The 19,934-nt window shown below is 53.7% G+C and overlaps 1 protein-coding gene across 1 annotated transcript in view; it reads right to left on the bottom strand.

Moving 5' to 3' along the window:
• Positions 1-19,934, bottom strand: part of MYO7B (myosin VIIB) — a 70,122-nt gene that overhangs the window by 888 nt on the left and 49,300 nt on the right. Inside the window, exons 24-43 of the mRNA XM_004694875.1 lie at positions 18,794-18,921; positions 16,616-16,742; positions 14,523-14,642; positions 14,120-14,293; positions 13,185-13,412; positions 11,639-11,806; positions 9,143-9,260; positions 8,925-9,051; positions 7,890-8,056; positions 6,746-6,927; positions 5,764-5,891; positions 5,370-5,521; positions 5,040-5,193; positions 4,413-4,568; positions 3,388-3,493; positions 2,364-2,477; positions 2,005-2,092; positions 1,182-1,288; positions 504-689; positions 180-296 (exon numbers count right to left, since the gene is read on the bottom strand). Coding sequence (XP_004694932.1) covers positions 180-296; positions 504-689; positions 1,182-1,288; positions 2,005-2,092; positions 2,364-2,477; positions 3,388-3,493; positions 4,413-4,568; positions 5,040-5,193; positions 5,370-5,521; positions 5,764-5,891; positions 6,746-6,927; positions 7,890-8,056; positions 8,925-9,051; positions 9,143-9,260; positions 11,639-11,806; positions 13,185-13,412; positions 14,120-14,293; positions 14,523-14,642; positions 16,616-16,742; positions 18,794-18,921 — 2,847 coding nt within the window. The remainder of the gene's footprint in view (positions 1-179; positions 297-503; positions 690-1,181; positions 1,289-2,004; positions 2,093-2,363; positions 2,478-3,387; positions 3,494-4,412; positions 4,569-5,039; positions 5,194-5,369; positions 5,522-5,763; positions 5,892-6,745; positions 6,928-7,889; positions 8,057-8,924; positions 9,052-9,142; positions 9,261-11,638; positions 11,807-13,184; positions 13,413-14,119; positions 14,294-14,522; positions 14,643-16,615; positions 16,743-18,793; positions 18,922-19,934) is intronic.

Raw genomic sequence — 19,934 nt, 5'->3', positions numbered from 1 at the left:
AGGTGGGTGGTCACAGCCCTTGCCGGGGGACCAGCTGCCACCTCCCTGGGGTGTGTACATGAAAGTCACGAGTATACACACTGCTCCCAGCCTTGTACCAGCCCAACCCAAACCGTGTTTTGGGGAGAAGTCAGGCTGGTGGGGCTGGAGCTGGCGGGGCCTGCGTGGGCAAGTCTTACCTTAACCTCGAAGAAGGCAGACCCGAAGGTGGGCCACCGGCAGATCCCCTTCAAGAAGGCCACTTTGGCCTCCTCCACTGTCTTGTCTTTGTGCTTGTCAACAGCCACAGGGATGTTCTAGGGGCATGGAAACCAGTGAGAACCTGAGGGGGTCCAGCAGTGCCTGGAGACCGGACCAGCACTCAGAGCCCAGGTGTTCTGTGTCCCGAGGAGGGAAGGTGTCCCCCAAATGCTGTGGCAAAGACCCAGTCCACCCTCCACACCCAGAGAGGGTCCCTGGCCAGGCCAACCCTCAAGGACCCCTCCACAGCCCCAGCCAAACACCTTTTTCCATTCTTCTGAAGGTATCAGGCGTATGAGGTTCTCAGGCACCAGTTCCTTCAGGATCTTGGGGATATTAGCTAGGTGGGACCAGTCATCATTAAACTTGGCCTTGTAGATAAGGCCTGCCAGGTGGATTGCTTCCTCCCGCGAGCACTTGTGGAACCCTCGAAGGTACTTGGGCAGCTCCTGAGTGACAGACACACTGGGCCTCAGGGGGCAGGGCACTTTTTCTGTGATGGGGGTAGGGACCTGGTGCGTTAGCCCATCCCATCCAGGAGATCCAAATAGCTATTTTGGAGTAGAACTTCCAAGAGAGGGAACTACCATGAGCAGGGAGCACTTACTGACGTCTGTGGGAGTGACCAGCTGTACAGCTACATCTAGCATGGACCCTCAGAGCAAGACTTGTGCACAATCCTTTGTCCTTCCTTACCCCCTTCACACTCCTCTTCAGTCTGCTGCTGATGCCAGTATAGTCATGCTGTCCCTCTGCTCTTAGCCTCAGAAACTTCAGGGGTTCAGGGGGCCCACCAAGGGCCTCCAGAAGTCTGGCCATGGACTAGGTGCCCTGGGGCAAGGCAAGAGCTGACTTGCTGCCTCTGCTACCTCTGAGGGCAGGTGTGGGATGGAGTCAGTGGGGCCTGTATGCTCAGGGGGTAGAGGGTTCTGGCTGAGTACCTGGTGGTAATGGAGGATGGTGTCTGCTTTCACATCCTTCCCTGGGGTCACACCAAGCCATAACTTCTTCATGAAGTGCACCTGATAGGGGAGCATCACGGGGGCCCCTGGCAGGGGCAGCAGTGAGCACATCAAGCCTGTCTTGTGGCTCTGCTCCCTTGAAGGCCACTCTGGATCCATGTCTGAGCTCCTACCCAATCCACTCCCTGGCCCCCCAAGGCACTCGTGGTCCACCTTCCTGTACCCTGCAGCACACACTCCTTGACGCCACTCAGGTCATTGCTCAGGACAGTGCCACAGGGGCTGCCTTCCTGGCCTCCTCCCTTCTGTTCTCTATCCCAGCCACTCCTCATCCTTCAAGACTAGTGTAGAGGGCATCTTCTCCAGAAAGGTGTCTGGTCCTCCCCAGAGGCATCAGGTTCTCCCAGCCCTGTGCTCCCTGTCCTTGGCTTGCCCTCATATCTTGCCCCTGTCAAACTGGAGAGTTCCCAGGCAGGGTGCTCACAGCTCAGTTCCAGGTCTGGCTGCACCTGTCACCAGGGTCATGGAGGCACTCCAAGCATGAAGGACTAGGCAGGCCTGTGCAGGAGCTGCCAGAGAAGCCCTCTGACCTGGCTCAGGGAAGCAGCCGCCCCTGCCTTTGCCTTTCCTCTCACCAAACCTCCTCCCTCCTTCCCTCCCTTCCCCTCCCTCTTTCCCTCTTCCCCTCCCTCCTTTCCTCCCCTCCCTCTCTCCCTCCCTCCTCTCTCCCGCCTGCCCCCTCCTTCCTCCCTTCTTTCTTTCCTTCCTTGTCCCCTCCCTGCCCCCACAGAGACCTCCTAACCTTCTTTCTGGGGCTTGTTCTTCTTCATCCAGTTTGATATCTCTTGCAAGGAGTCAAAGAAGAAGTCTCCCTCCTTCTGGCTGATGACCTGGGGTAGATGGGGAGGAAGGCACCGGGAGACAGGCAGGTTTCTGGGGGAGCTCCTGCTAGGGTGTGCCCAGGACTAGGGCAGCAGCCAGCTGTGGTAGGGGAAGCTGGGGGCTGGAGGGCCTTGCTCACCTGAAGGCCCATAGCCACGCTGGCTGCCTGTGAAGGCTCTACTACCCACCCACTTCCATCCTGCCAGCCTGGCAAAGCATGGAGAGTGCCTGCCCTGGCCACCTGCCCGCCTTCCCTCATGGCCCGAAGGCTGGCCACACCTTGTCTGCAATCTTGATGAAGAGGCTGCAGCCTTCCCAGGAGGTCAGCTGCAGCCGGGTGGCGATGCTCTCACACACGTCTCGCACTCGGGTGTTGCTGTTCACCTCCACCATCTGGGCAGAGAGGTGGCATGTGAGTGTCCCAGGGTGAGGGCAACCTGTGCTGACCCCTTGTGGCCGAACACTGGCTCCCACATGAGATTGGAGAGAGTGTCCTCTCCTGACAAGGACCAGCCTTGCCTTATAAAAGACCGTTCAGATGTTGCATGTCATCACAGTGTTTGCTCTTTGGGGCTCACGGGGCCCAGGGCCTTTTAAAATTGCTTTGAGAATCCTGCAGTCAGACTGTGGGAATTTCCTGTTAGGGTCTAGACTTTTTAAAAAAATTATTATATTAGTTTATTTTTACATATTTTTGTGCATTTTTCTATCTTAGTTACAATCCCCTTGGGTTTCCCATCACCAATGGTCTAGACCATTTTTAAGACAGGAAAGGCCATGGTGCCACAGGGGAGAACCTTGAGGACAGCAGTTATCCCCCATGATCCACTGTTACCATGTGGTCACAGGCCTCACTGCAGCAGAGTCCTGCAGTCTCTCACTTCCCACCTGCCCCCTCTTCTGTCCCTGGCAGTCAACCTGGGGCCCTGTCCACAGGCACAGCAATGGCAGCAGTAGCTCCTTGGGCCCCAGGCAGTGTTAGAAACTCCTACAGCTGCTGGGCTGGGACTGGGTCTTGCTGCCCACACTTCATATCTATGCCTGTGGGACTGTCCTGACTCCCCACTGAGTTAGCAGCCTCCCTGGGCACTTGGGTCATGTTGGTGAGGTACCAAAGAGGGACAAGCAATCTCTTGAGGACACTGCAGTGGGCGGAGTGTGATAGGAGAGCAGTGAAGGTGAGGTGTCCACTCTACTCTGGAAACAGCCTTGTCAGTCTGCTCAGGTAACCTGGGTGGGGGTGAGCTTTGCCCTGGGCTACAAGCAGACCTCAGAGGGCAAGGCCCTTGGGCTGGGGGCTCACCTCACTGTTGTCATTGGGGAGGTAGATCTTGTGACAGATGCGGGAGACCTTCTGCTCCGTGGCCTCCACCTCCACCTGGTGTGGGGGCTGCTTGCGGGGGCCAGTCCTAGAGCAAGACAGTGCTCATTTCATGTGTCACCCTGCTCCCCACCAGACCCAGCTTCCAAGGAGGTCCTAAACTATGTGCCAGATATAAAACAGAAAATGACCTCAGTGGCCACCGCTGAGGTAGCTCCCAGCAGTGCCTCTGCGTGGGTGCTCCACACGTAGGCCCAGGAAGGAGTCAGAGGAACTCACCTCCCAGGTGACCAGAGGTTATGAGGCGGCCTAGAGGCCTGGGACACAAGTGGAGGGAACTGGGCTGGCTAGGGTTACTGTGGGCAGGGTATGTTGTGATCATTTCCTCACATCCCAAGGGTACCAGGCAGGCTTCAGAGATGTGGGCAGAACTCTGAAAACACCCACTTCCCACTCATTGATAGGGCTGCCATTCACTGTCATGGCAGCTCACTCTGCCAGCCTACCCACTCTTACAGCCACAGGAGGCCAAGCCAGGGGGCAGACAGCATGGAAGAGAACCAAGACAGAGTTGTGGGAAGCATAGGTGGGAATACACCATAGAGACTGGCAGGGATGGGTCTCTGCTCTCAGCCACTCTGGGCTAGGCTGGGAGAGAGGCAGGAGGCCTGGGGACTGAGGTTAACCCTGGCATCCAGGCAGTTTCCTCTGTGCCTGGATTGGCCACCAGAAGGTCAGAAGGGGTTGTGACTATGACGGTATCTTCCAGGAGCTTCTATTAACCACCCAGGTCTCCCCATGACTGTTCTGAGCATATCCCTCTTATGCCTCACCAGTGGCAGGGGCCTGCCTCCCCAAACTTAAAGCAGCTTCTGGCTAGAAAGCAGTTTGGCCAATGATGTGTCCCCACCAGACCACGAACTCCTGGCGGCCCACCTGGTCCCTTCAGAGTCCCCCTACTGCTGGCTGGGCATCACCCCCAAGGTGCACGAGGTTGGCAGGCTCACCTCAGGACCCTCTGGATCCGGCGGCTACAGTCAGGAGCCAGCAGCCTCTTCCTCCGGGTGTCTATGAACTTCTGGGCATGGGGCAGCAGTGCCTTGCCAGGGGCAAAGAGGCCTGAGCAGAGCCACAGCAGTTGCCAGCCTCTCTCTTCACTGTACCTGGGGGTGGCAGTGCCTATGAGCCCAAGAAGGACCCTCCTGGAGACCCAGGCAGGTCGGGTACCGCAGGGAGATGAGAAGCGGGGCCTGGCTGCAGCCGTGGCTGAGAAGGGCTGCCGGCCGGCTACACAGAGCCATAGAAGTTTTTGTTTTCACCCCTATGAAGTGGGGAGTGGGTCCTGTTGTGCCCACTTTGTGGAGGACACTGAGGCCTCCTGATCCCAAAGGCTTCAAGAGGCCTCCTGATCCGAAAGGAAGAAATGTTTAGCAGTCTGGGTCCCAGAACAGGGCTGTTTCCATCCCTGTTCTGTACCCCCGTGGACCAGGCAGCACCCCCGAAGCCAGTTGGTCCATGAGGTGCTGCTGTCTCCCTCTGAGAGGTAGGGTAGGAGTGAGGACAGAGGGGGCTGGCCTGGACACACAAGGCAGGGTGTGTTTGGCGGTGTGTTCGTCCCCCCACCCCCAACACACCTATTGGGGTTGTTCGTGAGCTGCTTCAGGATCTGGCAGTAGACCTCATCCTGCAGGGCTTTGTCCTGCAGGGCCAAGGTGAAGATCTGGTTGGTGAGCTCCAGGGGGCTTGAGACCTGCCGAGAGGGGTAGTCACCCATGTACCTGAGGATGGGTGCCACTGTCAAGGAAAACGTGCTGGCAGGATGGCCTGTCATACTGACCCTCACCAGCCTTCAGGGAGCTGCACGTAGCCCCTGCCCTGTGCCCTGGGGTTCCAGGCCCTTGTAGCGGTCAGTGGGCCTGTGAGGTGTGGGTGTGGCACAGGGGTAGGCTGGCTGGAAAGGATATCGATGAAGATCTGACAGGCCACATCGCCCAGCTCAGCGTTGGCATGGACACGCTTGAGCAGAGGTTGCCGCAGCGGTTCATAGCAGTGGGCCCACAGGTGGCCCCGAGGCCTGACCAGGGGCATGGCTCGGTTGACGTTCTCCTCTGGGGTCCTGCAGGACAGAGGCTGGTGTTAGAGCCCACCCCTGAACTTCTCTACCCTTCCTTCTCCTCAGATCCTTCTCTGACCGCCCACCATATGAGCCCAGGGGGGAGAGAGCTCCCAGGGAAGACCAGGGGCCCCACCCTGACATGGGAAGCTGGGTGGCCCTTACACATCTCTGTGGCCATACCTCGAAAGAACACAGAAGGGTTGGTTGAGGCTGGGCCTGAAGAGGGGTGACTGGGTGAGTACCTGAAATATTCGTAGGAGAATTCCTCGAGGGTGTATGGCTTCTTGGGCTCTTCCTCAGATAGCTGATCTGCAGGCTGTACCTCCTGGGCCACCAGCTTTCGCTTTGCTGGTGACATGGCCAGCAGGTTCTGTGGGGACACAAGTTTGTCCTGGGAGGGCCTTCTCACTGGCTCCTCCTGACTGGTTGTCTCTGACTTGGGAGGAGCTGGACCATCACCTGTTGTGTGTTTCAGGATTGGTGACTCAAATCTCTGTACCTATTTTCTTCCCTTAGAAGTGTTTTTTCAGGCCCCCTTCCTCAGACCACCAATCACAGTCGTACTTCACGGGGGCTCTGACAGGTTCCCCACCTTCTTTAGATCGCAGCACAAGTGGCACTTCCTCGGGGCTCCTTCCCGGACAGGACAAGTACATACCCTATTGTTTGCTCCCATAACACTCAACACTATTTCTTGGTGGTATTTTGCACACTTGCCACCTGCCTATGTTTTGACCAAGGACCTATGTTCCTTGAAGGCAGAACTATGACTGTGCAACCTTGCACCGCCAGTGTTGGTGTGGGATATGAATGAGCAGTTAGAATCCTGTGGCTGTACCTCTTATGTGGCTCACCTTGGGGTTGGGTTGGGGTGACTTGTGGGGATAGGTGGCTTGGGAACCCTTGGTTCAGGATCTTAGTGAGGTTGAGTCTGGGGAAAGCACAGGTTTGTGCCTAGGAAATGCCTGAGGTGGGGAGATGTAACAGGTGTCCACTTACTGAGCACCTACTAGTGCCCAGAGCATGCTGGGCACGGCACAAGCACCACCTATGTCATAATCTGCCCAGAGGGACATACAGCTGCCCTGACTCCCAGTAGCCCTTTTGGCCCTCTGTGAAGGAAGCGGTGTAGCCCCCTAAATTAGGACCCCAAGCTGGGTGTCCACGGGTGCTTCTCCATATGTGCACAGGACCCTGGGCTAGGGGAAAGTAAGCAAGAGTTACCAGCAGCTGCACCGAGGGCTTGGTGACTGTAGGGATGATGTAGAGGCAGGCCACAGGCACCAGCCCTGTCTTGCCAGTCCTGTTGTTCTGGCCCAGGACCCACATCTCAGAGGCTGCTGGCCCATTCTTCTTTGTCAAGATCAGCAAGTCTCCCTTCTTGAAGGGGAGGAAGCTGGGATCATCTGTAATTCCAGGTCACATATATCATTTCCCATCTACCCAGGGGTCTGCTGAAGCCAGAGGTAGTGGTGGCATTAGGGGTGGTCTCCATTGACAGATGAGGAAACTAAGGCATAGAACTGTGGGCCTACATCCACTCTGAGAGTGGGTGTTCAGAGGAGTCCAATCTCAGGCCCTCAAAGGGCCTGGACAGCCATAGAGCCTGAGTGAACGGAGGCTAGGACATCCGGCTCAAGCTCCAGTTTTGGGAGACCTGTCTAGAGGCCTGACCAGGAGCCGCAGCCTGCATGTTAAGAGCTGGCTAACAAGCAGCTGGAATTCACAGGCAGTGCCCTCAACCACTGCTTTCCTCATCATAAAATGGAGTCACCACAGCTCCTCCCTCCTGGGGAGATTTAGGTCAGAATGGGCCACCAGGCAAGGTCTGAGGACTGACTGTCTTAGTGCTGAAGCACCAGGCCCAGCCCCCTCCTCTGATCCCTATGAGTCTCTGGCACTGTAGTGCCTGTGATCACGCCATCCCCTAATTTCTCAGGACTGCTCAGATCTTCTCCATTCCTGTGTTAGAGGAGCTGTGGCCAAGAGCTAGACTTTTAGGGTTCAAATCCCATACACCCTGAGCTGCTTCTCTAAGTCTCCAGTTCCTTGTCTGTAAAACCTGGTAGCAGGGTGGCAAAGCACAGGCTGGAGGTGGGAGGTATCAGCCCTACCCCAGCTTCTGCTGTAGTACAGCCTCTCAGCTATATTCTTGGAAGGTTAGTAATCATATCTTTTAGTCTCCTCATTTTATAGAAAGGAGGGCCCAAAGGTGTCCCCCGCCCCTCCCCCTCCACCCCGTGCTCTCCCTTTCTGCCAAGACCCTGAGCCCTGCTCCATGCCACAGAGCCACTGTGAGATGAGCCAGCTGCCCTTTCACTGATGAGTCAAATACCTCAGTGTGCTCCCTCCCCATCCTACTGGGCACCTGTGGCCTTCTGGTCCTGCAGGGCCATGGCGAACACGGACCTCTCCTTCAAGCCTTCCAGAAACAAGGCCACCAGTTCGGCGATGGCCACACAGCTGGGGGATGTGAACTCATACTCCTCTTCATGCAGAGTGGACAACAGCAGTCTCTGTCCGCCATGGGCCTTCCTGAAGGGATGAGAGGTGCCACATTACTAGAGCCCTCTTCTACCCTTCCTTGTTCCAGTCCCTCGACAGCCTCAGAGGGGTTGCCCTTCTTAATTACAGATGAGGGCTGCTGGCAGGGCCAGGTCTGAGCTCAGGTTGCAGGACCCTGGGCCTTGGCAGCTGTGTGTGGTGTCAAGTCAGTCTTGGGAGTTGGCTTTGAGCAAGGAATGAGGTGACTTAGGTGTGGGCCACCACAGGGTCACTTCAAAAAACCTTGAAATGAAGCAGTAGTCTTGGTAAGCCCGTGAGAGCTGCTGAACCTCTGATTGCTTCAGTTTACTCATCTGCAGGCATAGGCATGCTGGGAGGACTTCCTGGCATATAAGAAAGCTCCTGGTAGTGTCAGCCGCTATCTGTGGTGGCCAGTGTGTGCCCTGCTTGTGTGGTAACCACTGAGAGTCATGTCACACTGTGTGTGCTTTAATTTTGGGGAAGAGGATATACAAGGCCCAGCCTGGTTAAAGCTGGTTAAGGACACGCCTGGTTAAAGCTGGTTTAACCACACACACTCAGGCCTTGGTCCTGGCTTCTTCTCCCAAGCAGTCAGTACTTTCCATGTGCCCATGAGAAAGGAAGAGCCTGTAAATGAAAGCACACTCAAAGGGTGCCAGCATATGCCTCTTTCCAGGAGGACCCGGGTTTAAAAGAAGCCTTGAGGCATGGTGCGCAGATGTAGTACTCGGTGGGCAGTGAGCCCATGTCTGAAGGGCATCGGCTGCATAATGGCTTCAGCCCACACTGTACAAGGCCAGATGCCCAGGCACTCTGTGCCCTCCTCTCTTCTAGGGGTGCTGGGGAGGAGAGATTTGCAATGTCTCTTGGCACCTACCTGTTGGTGCCCAGACTCATGATCTCCATGAAAGATAGTTGTAGAAGCATCTTCTCCTTCTGGTCCAGGAAGTACAGCCCCTTCCAGTTCACAGCCAAGACCAGCTGTGTTTTGGGTAGTCGGGGACCTGGCCGGAAGACAGAGGTGTGAAGACTGGACTGGCCCTCAGGCCTCCCCCTGCTCCTTCCTGCAGCCCCCACCCCTGTCAGAACCCTTACCAGAGAGGGTGGTGACTTCGAAGAGCTGAGAGAAGAGCATCGGCCACTGTAGGCGGGCAGTGTCGACCACCTGCTCCCGCACAGTCTGGGGCATCGCCTGACTCTGGGTGTAAGATGCCTGCACCGGAACATGGCATGTCACCTCCACCATTCACCTCTCACCAGACCTGGCTGTCCCTAAGAAGAGGCTTAACTCCCCTCTCTAGTTTCTGTCTTGGACTTTCCTTCCTTCTTCTGGCTCTCCCTTCTCTTTACTACCCTGGCTGCTCTGTGTCCATAACTGACTAACATGTTTTTTTTTAAAATTTATTTATTTATGCATACAAGATTTGGGGGTGTAGACCAAAGGTGTGGGGGAAGAGGAGAGTGTTGGGGGTGGTGAGAGGATTCACCAGAGACAGAGTGGGCAGCAGAACAGGCAGATCGATGAAGTACACTGCTGAGGGGAGCAGCGGGCGGGTCAGGAGAGGTCTGCTGCACCATGTGGGTCACCTCCCAGGACAGGGATGGAACTCATGTCTCAGTGACTGGCAATAATAGCTTGATAGCAATGTCTTTAATCCCTGTGTCACCAGGGAGGCTCCTGGCTTTTACTGTTTGTTGAGTTATCTCTTTTGTTACTGCTTTAAAAAGCAGCTGAGTAATATGAACTGGATTTGGAATGCAAATTGCATCCATCTAAATAAGTGATGAATATATAATGTTTTAGAAAGTTTATACATGCTGAAAACCTGTTTCTACAAATTTATTCTGAAGAAATTACTTTCAAGGTGTCAGTAAATTATACGTACCATGAAAAACACACAGATCAGTAACATGGAGTCAGGGCCTACATGATGGGGCTAAGTGAGGAAATTGAACATTTCCTGCAATGCCCAATTTTTACCTTTGAGGAAGGTGGTTTCTCCCTAACCCTCCTCCTCTCGCTGTTGTTTACCTGTGATCACAACAGTGAGGAAGGACATGCACCCCATGTCGAGAGAGCTGACCTTTTGATATGATATTAGTGGTGATTTCACTTCTTTGTATGTGTAGTTTCTGATTGTTTTTGAAGGGGGCAATGTATATTTTTTAAATGTTTAATAAAAATTGAGTGAAACTAGATTCAATTTGGAAATAAGTGGTACAGTAAAAATAATCCTAAATCTTTACTCTTACCCCAACACCACTTCCCAACTTATCAAGCCACCTCTTACACATGATGGTTTGGACTTGTGTGCTCTTCTTTTGAGCACCAGAAAGGCCAAGTTATCACCTTCAAATGCAACCAGCAGGCCAGGAAACACCAGTTATGACTAGGAGGGTTTGACTATCTCACTTTCCTGCTGCCAAGGCATGTTCCCCAGCAATGCCAGTGGAAGAACGCCTTGTGGACAAAAGCTCTGTGCTAAGTATGTTTGGGAAATGCTGGCAAACCCACCAGGCTCCTCGTGCCCTTCACCACTGCCTATAAGCTGTGGCTGGCTGAACTGGGACAGAGCAAAATGCCCTTGCCAACTACAGGCACATAGGACTCCAGCCCGCAGGCCCTCTTTGGGCGGCAGAATGCAGGCTGCATCCCTGGGTCAGCCTCAGGCTTTCTGAACCTGCTGCCCGAGTCATTCACCTGGCATCCATCCCTGCCTGGACAGTCAGCCATGCACTATCTTCTCATTGCCCACCCCCTGTCCTGTTCTTTCCTTGTCCACAATGTTATGGGGATAACAGAAGTAGGGATGCTGGCCAGGTGGTTTTTGTCCTCAATGCCAGCACCATGGGGCATCTTAGAGATGCCTTCATGAACTCAGGTCATACTGTACAGCTCAGCCCACAAGGAGGAAAAAGATGAGGACAGAGGGCAGTCCCAGTCAAGCTGAGGATGGTCCTTTGAAGGGAGAGGTAGCAGGGGCAGGGAGCTGATGATCAGATGTTGTCTTTGATCATCAGCTTGGAGTGCAAGGTCAGGGAAAAGCAGAAGCCTTGACTGGTGACAGTAAGCCTTAGGGTAGAGTGTGCATTGGGGTGTAAGGCAGGGGAGAGCCCCACGTGCATGTGTAGGCCTGCCAAGCAGAAATAGAAAAGGGACAGCTCTCTGTGATACCCAGAGCCTTCCCCAAGCACTAAGGGCTCAGGAATGGGACCCTGAGAGTCTGAGGCAGGATGGAGTGGCCTCCAAGGGAGGACTGGCACTGCCCTTAGTGGAGTCTTGGTCAGCTGTGGGTGCCCTGTTGCCAAAGGGTCAGGGCCCAGATAGAGCCCCGGATGGCTGGGATGGGCTGCCCTAACCTGTCTAGGAGGCCATTTGAAAGGAAGAGGGGCTATGGGGTGGGCCTCTGATCCCGAGCTGAGTCAGACAAGACTGTTTCAACTTGAGAATGAACTTGCCAATTGACAAGTGAAAGCCCCTAGCCCCAGGTGGGTGGAGCCTCCTGGGGAGGGGTTTTGTGTGCTCTATACAGGAAAGGTCCCTCCCAACCCGAAGTAGAGCCCAGAGCCTCTGAGTCTGTGGAGGCTGACCTGCGCTTGGGCGGCAGTGACCAGGCTGGCCCACTCCCTGGGGGCCTTGGTCCTGTACAGCCTGGGGGGGATGCAGCTGGGCAGCAGCTCCAGGACAGCTTGGCTCCCTGCGGAGGCACCGAGCTGCACATAACAGTGCCGGGCCAGCAGCTCCACCAGCTCTTCCTCCTGGGACACACGAGAGAGACTTGGGGTCATGTGAGAGCCTCCCTGGCAACACTCCACCCCCGCCCGGCTCACACCCCAGGGCAGCAGTGGGACTGTATGTGGCATCTCATCGGCCTCATCCCCAGGCAGAACCCATAGACCTCCCACCTTGGTGGGCTATCACATGACCTGACTGGGTGAGCCTCCCCATCTCTGCAGAACCGGTGAGTATGGGATGGGATCCCTGAGGTGAGACAGAACCTTCCCACCCCCATTGCTGCGGGCAAGGCTCTTGGCTTATTTTACCCAGTCCTCATTTTTCTTTTCTTGGTTTTTTTTTTTTTTTTTTGCCATAGAAGAATTGGGGCATGCGAGGATTCACCAAAGACAGAGAGGGGAGCAAAAGAGGTGGATCTGTGCTGCTAAAAAGGAGGAGCTAGTGAGACAGGAGAGGTCTGCTGCTCCCTAGTCATGGATCAAACTCAGGCTGCAGTGGGGAGACCGTGGAGACTTAACCCTTAGGCCACCACCAGGTAGCCCCCACCCCAGTCAAGGATCGTTGACTCATGGTCACCCTGTGGAGCTTCTGCAAAGATTCAGTGGGAAAAGATTCTGCAGAAAGTACCAGGCCTGGAGCATGGGCCTCTGCCATTGCAAAGGCCCCACCTGTGTCAAGCAGCCTGTTCTCTCTTTGAGGCCAATGCCTTGCAAAGCTACTTGGCTACCTCCTCCAGGCCCCTGTGCTTCTTGGCCCTGCTGTGCCCGTTGTAGTCAGCACCTGGGACTGTGGTGGCCAAGTCCCATCCCCAAGCAGCATCCTCTGACTTAGGCGGGGGGAGGAGGGGGTTTGCCTGGTACCAGGCTGCTTGGAACTTGAGGGTACCATCTCCCCTCCCTGAATTTTCTTAGCCTTACAAAGAGCTACGGTTACTCTGTACTTTCCAGATAGGGCCCCAGGGTCACAGAGGCATATAGTATTTCAAGGCCACACCACCGGCAAAGGAACAGGTGAGACTGGGCTCCACACTAAGCTCCAAAGTCTTGTTCTTCAGCACTAGGCCCAGAAATAGCTGTTGTGGTGACAACAGGCAGGTGGGCAGCGGGAGGCCTTCTCTACCTGCTGCTGGGACTGTGGGCCCCAGAGACTTGGGCAAATCTGTGGTCCAGGGAGGAGGAACAAGATGGTGGGCCAAGAAGGGACCATTACAAAAGAGCTTGCGGATCACCTTCCTGGAGCCTGCTCCTTTACCTTTTCCACGGCCTCCTCTTTGGGGTGCTCCCTGTTGGTAAAGCCCAGGAGCCCAGGCCCTCCCATGTTCCAGCCCCTCAGTTCTGGCCTAAAACAAGGCTGTCAGATGGGTCCCTCCTCAGGGCTCCAAGGACCCCAGTTTCCCCTCACCTTCTTGAAGCTATACTCGCCAGACCGGATTCCATGGAGGACTTGGTGGTAAATGAGCTTGGTGCTGATGGGGTCCTCCTGGGAGTCATGCCAGGGGGTGAAGAACTCCTTTCGGAAGTACACACGCCAGGGTGACTGGCGTTCATTCTCTTTCCTTTCCCTCGTCAGCTGCTCACACTGGGCGATGGCATCCATCACGTGGTCACGCCCATTGCCCAGGGACAAGAACTGAGGGCAGAATGGGGACAGCTGGGGTGAGTGACTTGTGTGTGCCAGGCCTCACGGGGACTCCTGCAGTCAGCATGGGTGTGTAGAAGGCTGTGCTCAGCTAGCTGTTCCTAGAGAACAGGGTCCCAGGCAGATGCCTGAGGTGGTCTCCATGTAGGGCATAGCCTGTCATTCAGAAAGACCCTCCTTGCTGGCGCCTCCTTAGCAGGCAGAACTTCACGGGAGTCTAATATTTTGATAGGCTGGCGGGCATGTGTCTGGATCTGAGGCTGCAGGAATAGGTGTGATGCGACTGGATGTATGTCAGATGGGTCCCTCCTCAGGGCTCCAAGGACCCCAGTTTCCCCTCACCTTCAGGTGGTCAGGTGGGGCTGTGCTGCCTGGACCCTCATGTCTGCAGTTGAGGAGTCTGCAGGCCCCTGTGTGGGGGTTTGGAGGTAGATATGTGAGGGCCAGTTTGATGTCTGTGTGTAGGCTGTCTGGGCAAAGCAGCTGACTGACAAGGGGTGTGTGTGACTTTTGGGGGCTGTGGTACAGTTGCTGGGCTGAGTGTATGAGTAGTAGCCAGGAGGTCAGGCTGCCTGGTAATGAGATATTTCTGTGATTGTGTGCCTGTATGTCTGCGTTTGGCAGCTGGTGCAGTGCTTATGCCAGCTGGGTGTGTGATGGGAGGGTAGGTGGGCAAGCTATGGGACACCGGCCAGTACCTTATCATACACGGTAAACTGGAGGGAAAAGCCCAGGTAGTCGCTGAGGCCCTGCTTGTGGGCAATATGCAGACAGACTTCCCGCGACGTGGAGGCGGAGTCCACCATGACAGTCAGGGTCTCTCCAGTAGGCAAGGTGACAAGGATTGGGATGTGCTTCTTGGACTTGACAGCCTGGGCACAGACAAAGACTCAGGTCCTCAGCCCCAGAAGCTCCTGAGTTCAGCTGCTGGCTTGGAGCTTCTACAACCCTGGGGCTGGAGGTTGGTCAACCATTCCCTTTTCTCCCCAACTGGTGGGGCTCGTGGGACATCATGAGGAGTCCCGAGCACATGCTCAGTGACAGGACAAAAGAAGGGGAACCTGGTACCATTCCACATCTCCTGGCCCTGCTGGCTCCTACCTGCAACTCTGGCCAGGTGGGGGGCTCTGTGCGCACCCCATTGGTACAGGTGCGTCTCAGGCGCTCCACACAGAAGGGGCCATAGGATGCTGGACCTTGACCAAGGAAGTTCAGTAGATACTGGTGGGTAAAGAAGGAAGAGTTAGGAAGTCTTCAAATGGAGAATACTTTCTGTTAAAAATGTGCATATTCAGGCCCTCCCTGGTGGCGCAGCGGGTTAAAGCACGGCACTGAGAATCTAAAGCCGCTTCCGCATGAGTTCGATTCCCGCCTGCCCCGGAGGTGACCACATGGCGTGGCAGACCTCTCCTGACCCGCCCGCTGCTCCCCTCAGCAGTGTACTTCGTTGATCTGCCTGTTCTGCTCCCCACTCTGTCTCTGGTGAAGCCTCTCACCGCCCCTGAGCCTCTGGCCTGTACCCCAGTTCTGTATGCACAAATAAATAAAAATCTTTAAAAATAAAAAAAAATGTGCATATTCAGGTGGCGCAGCGGGTTAAAGCACAACACTAAGAAGCTAAAGCCACTTCAGCATGAGTTTGATACCCCGCCCTGGTGGTGACCCACATGGCACAGCAGACCTCTCCTGACCTGCCTGCTGCTCCCCTCAGCAGTGTACTTCGTCACTCAGCCTGTTCTGCTCCCCACTCTGCCTCTGGTGAGTCCTCTCACCACCTGTGCAACGCTGACATGTCCCCCAGTTCGGTATGCATAAATAAATAAATCTTTTTTAAAATGTGCATATTCAGCCCTGCCTGGTGGTGCAACAGTTTAGGAGGCAGCACTGCAAGCTGGTCACAGCCGCTTCAGTGTGAGTTCAATCCCCGGTCCCAGAGGTGATCTGCATGTACTACATCCTCAGTGTACTTCATCCATCTGCCTGTTCTGCTCCCCTCTCTGTCTCAGGTGAATCCTCTCACCACCCCTGCACCTCTGGCTTGTACCCCAATTCTGTATACTTAAATAAATAAATCTTTTTTAAAATGTGCATATTCTTTGATCCAATAATTCAAATTTGTCTTAAAGTATTATTACATATTTTTTAAAGATTTATTTATTTCTGCATACAGAGCTGGGGTACAGGCCAGAGGTGCAGGGGTGGTGAGAGGATTCACCAGAGACAGAGTGGGGAGCAGAACAGGCAGATCATTGAAGTACACTGCTGAGGGGAGCAGTGGGCAGGTCAGGAAAGGTCTGTTGCACCATGTGGGTCACCTCCGGCATGGGGATCGAACTCATGGTGAAATGGCTTTAGCTTCTCAGTGCTGTGTTGTAACCCACTGCGCCACCAGGGAGGGCCCTATTACTTGTTTTTCCATCACAATCATGCTTATGGTGATGAGCAGTGGAAAACGAGCTCTAAATGTACTTAGCAAACTAGCCTGGGGAAGTTTATGACATGAGGAGAAACTTAGGGAGGGAAGTGAGAAATGCAGGAGCTCAGTGTTCAAAATGTGTTTGACAAAACTGTGTTGACAATCTTGTCTCGCAGAGAGTCTGCAAGGAGCTGTAGCCTTGGAGGGCTTCCTGGTGTCAGGAGCAGCCCCGGAGCCCAGTCCAAAGGGGCACAGGAGGAGCTGAGGCTGTTTGCTGTGTGACCCTAAATATGACACTAAGATACCATGACAGACTGGAAATTTTAACAGATGTTACTTCTGGGTAGCATTTCATTTTCTTATTAGACTTTCTGTATTTCCTACATATCTTATAATCAGAACCAAAGAATCCACTAAAGCAGAGAAGCTTGTACCTCTAACATCTGGATGCCCTCATAACATCCCACCTCCAACTGCAGCTCAAAGGGCAAGGGTACAGACATTCTTCAGTCTGGACACCTTTGTCTTCTGAATGCACATTTCACTTCATCTACTGTCTGTTTCTCCTCAGAAGAGCCATCCTGTGCCTGAGCCCAAGTGAAATGCTTCTGCAGGAAGAAGCTAGGCCCTGTGTCCCCTTCATAGACAGGGGAATTGAGGCCCAGAGAAACACAGGAGCCTCTGCCCACCCTGGCCTATGGGAGGAACGGGCCATGACCAGGGTCCACCATTCTCCAGTGTAACCTACCCCTTGAGGACCAACTCCACTCCCTTATACCTTCATGAGTCTCTCTGAGGGTGGGAAGCAGCCCAGACAGAGGCTGAGCAGGATCCAGCCCCGTGCCAGGCTGCTCTTTCTGAAGTTCTCAGACAGCTGCTTGCAGATCTGGCAGTAAATCTCATCCCTGAAAGACACAGACCACTGGGGTCAGGCTGGAGCTGGCTGTGGTGGGGAAAATGGACACACAGGTTGTTGCAGCTCCGTCTGCAACATTGGTGGGACATGTCTGCAAGGCCTCCAGCTATGGGCCCTTCCCAGTATCCTTCCCCCTCTCCCCTTCTCCCCGCCCCCGGCATTGCCTTTGCTGGTTTCTCCTGCTAGATCCCTGGCTCACCCTGAATCCTGTCATCTCCTGGTATTGTTCCAACTCCACTGTCTTCCCAGGGTTTGTACACCCACTCCTTCAGCTTTTGCTTCCTGTTTCATCAAGGCCTCAGTCTTCATTCTTTCTATCAGTCATCTCTCTCCTTGGGCCTTTGCTACCTCCCTCATCCAGTCTGCACATGCACAGGATGCTCTCCTGGCCCTTGTCTTGCTGGCTGCCTTTGGCTTCCAGATGTTGGACATCCAGGGGTCTCCAGCATCAGGCCTACCCTCAATAGCTCAGTTCTTTGCATGACCTGATCTTCTTCTACCACAGAGAGAAGAGTGGAGATGACATGGCTCAACCCTCAACTTCTCACCTCTTGATCAGTTCCACTCCCACAGGCTCAGAAGCCTCTTGTAGGGAAAACTCTCCTGATCCTTCCTACTGACTCAGAGCTCTGTCATCTTATAAGATTGTCCCAGAGTCCCTCCAATCTCACAATCTAAAGGCTAGCATCTTTCCCCTAACAACTAGTAGGGCTACTGGTAAATGTTCAGTAACCAACTCTCCCAGGAAGGAAAAAAACCTTGATCCATTGCATTTGCCAGTTTCTTTGGTGCAAATATTCCCACTAATGCTCATTTCAAATTACTAATATGATGTCACCGAACAGAGTTCGGATGAGATGTGCACTGCCTGTTCTCATGGACTGGCAGCCAGCTCTGGCATCCCTCACCTTTCTGTACCTCTATAGGCATCACCATAACTGGAAATCTGGGCGTTATCCAAGAGCCCTCCAAATCAGCCACCATGTGCTATCATCTGTCTCCTAGATGTGTTCTCTGTCCCCTTCTCTTCAATCCTGCTTCCTGGGCCACTACAGCTCTCTGGATCTCTGAGGTGGCTATCTCCTGGTCTCCCACCCTTAGGCGCCATCCCTCCCTGTCATCTGCAGGGAGAACTCTCTGGATGTTATACATGATCATGAAAGTCTCTTAAAATTTCTCCCCACATACATATACACAATGGAATGTTACTCAGCAATAAAAAAAAAAATGCCTTTGCATTAGCAACATGGATGGAGCTGGAAAAGATCATACTTAGTGAAATAAGCCAGAAATAAAAGGAATAACACTGGATGGTTTCACTCATAGCAGGAGTATAATGGACCAGGCGAGAAAATGATAATGATGAACAACCATATACCAGAGACATTTTGTGGGGGTGGAGTGGGGAATGGGATCAAAAACAGTGGGGAGAGGGAAATGCACTGGACTATGGTGATGGCTCATGGGTGATTTGGTGATGGGAAACCCAAGGGGACTGCAACTGAGATGAAAAAATGCACAAAATGATGTCTGGTCAATGCCCTCCTCATTTTTACCCCACCTAGCCCAGGAAAGCAGTGCGACTTTTTCTTCTTGCCGCCTTCACTGGACCATAAGAGGACCCCACCTTAGGAAAAGCAACTGTAATTTCAAATATGCAAGCCCCTAAAATATAGTAGTTTGTCCCTGAAAGCAATACAGTTCTTAATTTGTATACTTATAAAGCAAATTGTACCTAAAACAAAATATACACCAACATGAAGCTTTTCCATTTACAAAATTCTGCTTAGTTAAAGCCTATTATAAAATGAACCACCAGTTCATAATTAACCTGTTTTCTTAAAATCCACGGGTTTTAAGGCAGGGAAAGTAGAGAAGAACCCTTGACAGTTATCAGATACTTTGTACTGAACCCCAGCTTGTCGGCTCCAGGTAAGGAGTGGGTGTCTCGGGGGGGACAGAAGAGCAGACTGGGACACAGGCTAAGAACCATTGAGGGGCTGAATGCCTGAATGCAGGTAAGGTGGGAGTGGGCCTGACCTGAGGCTGGGTCGCAGGATGGCGTAACCCACGATGAAGTGCAACTTCTCCAGGTTGGACATGGGTCGCTCTGCAATGGGACTGTCTGACTCAAACACATCGTCTTCAGTATTCAGCTGTCTGGTCACCTGAGATCAAGAGTGGAATCGCGACAGCCATGATTCTCCCATTTGCAAAGAAGAAAAGCAGGTCACCAGGAAGGAAGTAAAAGACCAGCACCCCATGGTATATAAGTGATGAGGTATCCTTGCCCTAGCTTCACCTGACCTGTGATCTAGAGGACCACTTCAGCTTCATGGAGACGTGCTTTGTTCCTGTGGCTGGACTTCTGTGTATGGGGACAGTTCCCAAAAGAAGATGAGCCAGGCAACACATTCATGAGGCTATCCTGATGGCCATACCGGAGGGGCGAGTGTACATCTGATTCAGCCATTTTCTGGTCCTGCACTATGCAGCTCCTCACTTTGCTAGAGTTTTGCAATACTTACATCAGTTCATCCCACTTCAAGTGTGCACCATTTCAGCGGGAGAAGATGAGCCAGGGAGGGCGAGAGACCAGACTAAAGCTGTTCAGTCTGTAACCAGACCCACAAAGGCCCTGGACCCTCTAATTCTCTTCTGTACTTCGGGCTCAGAATGCCTTCTAAGAGAAGGCTAGATCTGAACCCAGGTGCTAAGGACAGTAAACATTTGGTGGGACAGTTGGAGTATGCTCTGCCCAGCAAAATCTATGCAGTGAGACCAAGGCAAGGTGGGGAGGGGTTTGCCCCCAGCCGCAAGGATCTGTTCATCTCTTTATGGATAAGTGACATGTTATTAAGATGTCAGTATGAGAAGCTGTCAAAATGAGAGCTCAGTATGGGTTTGGACTCGGGTTGGGATCAGCCTGGTCCAGGTTGGGGTACACTGGTTTTCTGCACAGGAGCCAAATAGGAAACATATTAGCTGTCAAGTGAAGGTAGGCAGGGCTGGCTCGGGTTGCTGCTCCTGTGTGGGGCCCACAGTGGGCATTTAATAAAAACATACAGGAAGGCCAGCTGGAGGGTGACTCTGGAAGTCACGCTGCTCCCCTGGGCTCACCCACCAGAGGATAGCCTCCCAGGCTTGCTTCCTGGTGCCAGCCTCTAGGGTGGCCCCAGTG

Source organism: Condylura cristata, unplaced genomic scaffold (genome assembly GCF_000260355.1).
Source record: "Condylura cristata isolate star-nosed mole 26May11 unplaced genomic scaffold, ConCri1.0 scaffold00049, whole genome shotgun sequence".
Taxonomy (NCBI): Eukaryota; Metazoa; Chordata; class Mammalia; order Eulipotyphla; family Talpidae; genus Condylura; species Condylura cristata.
The sequence above is the reverse complement of the archived record's forward strand: the minus strand, read 5'-3'. Positions and strand labels throughout refer to the sequence as shown.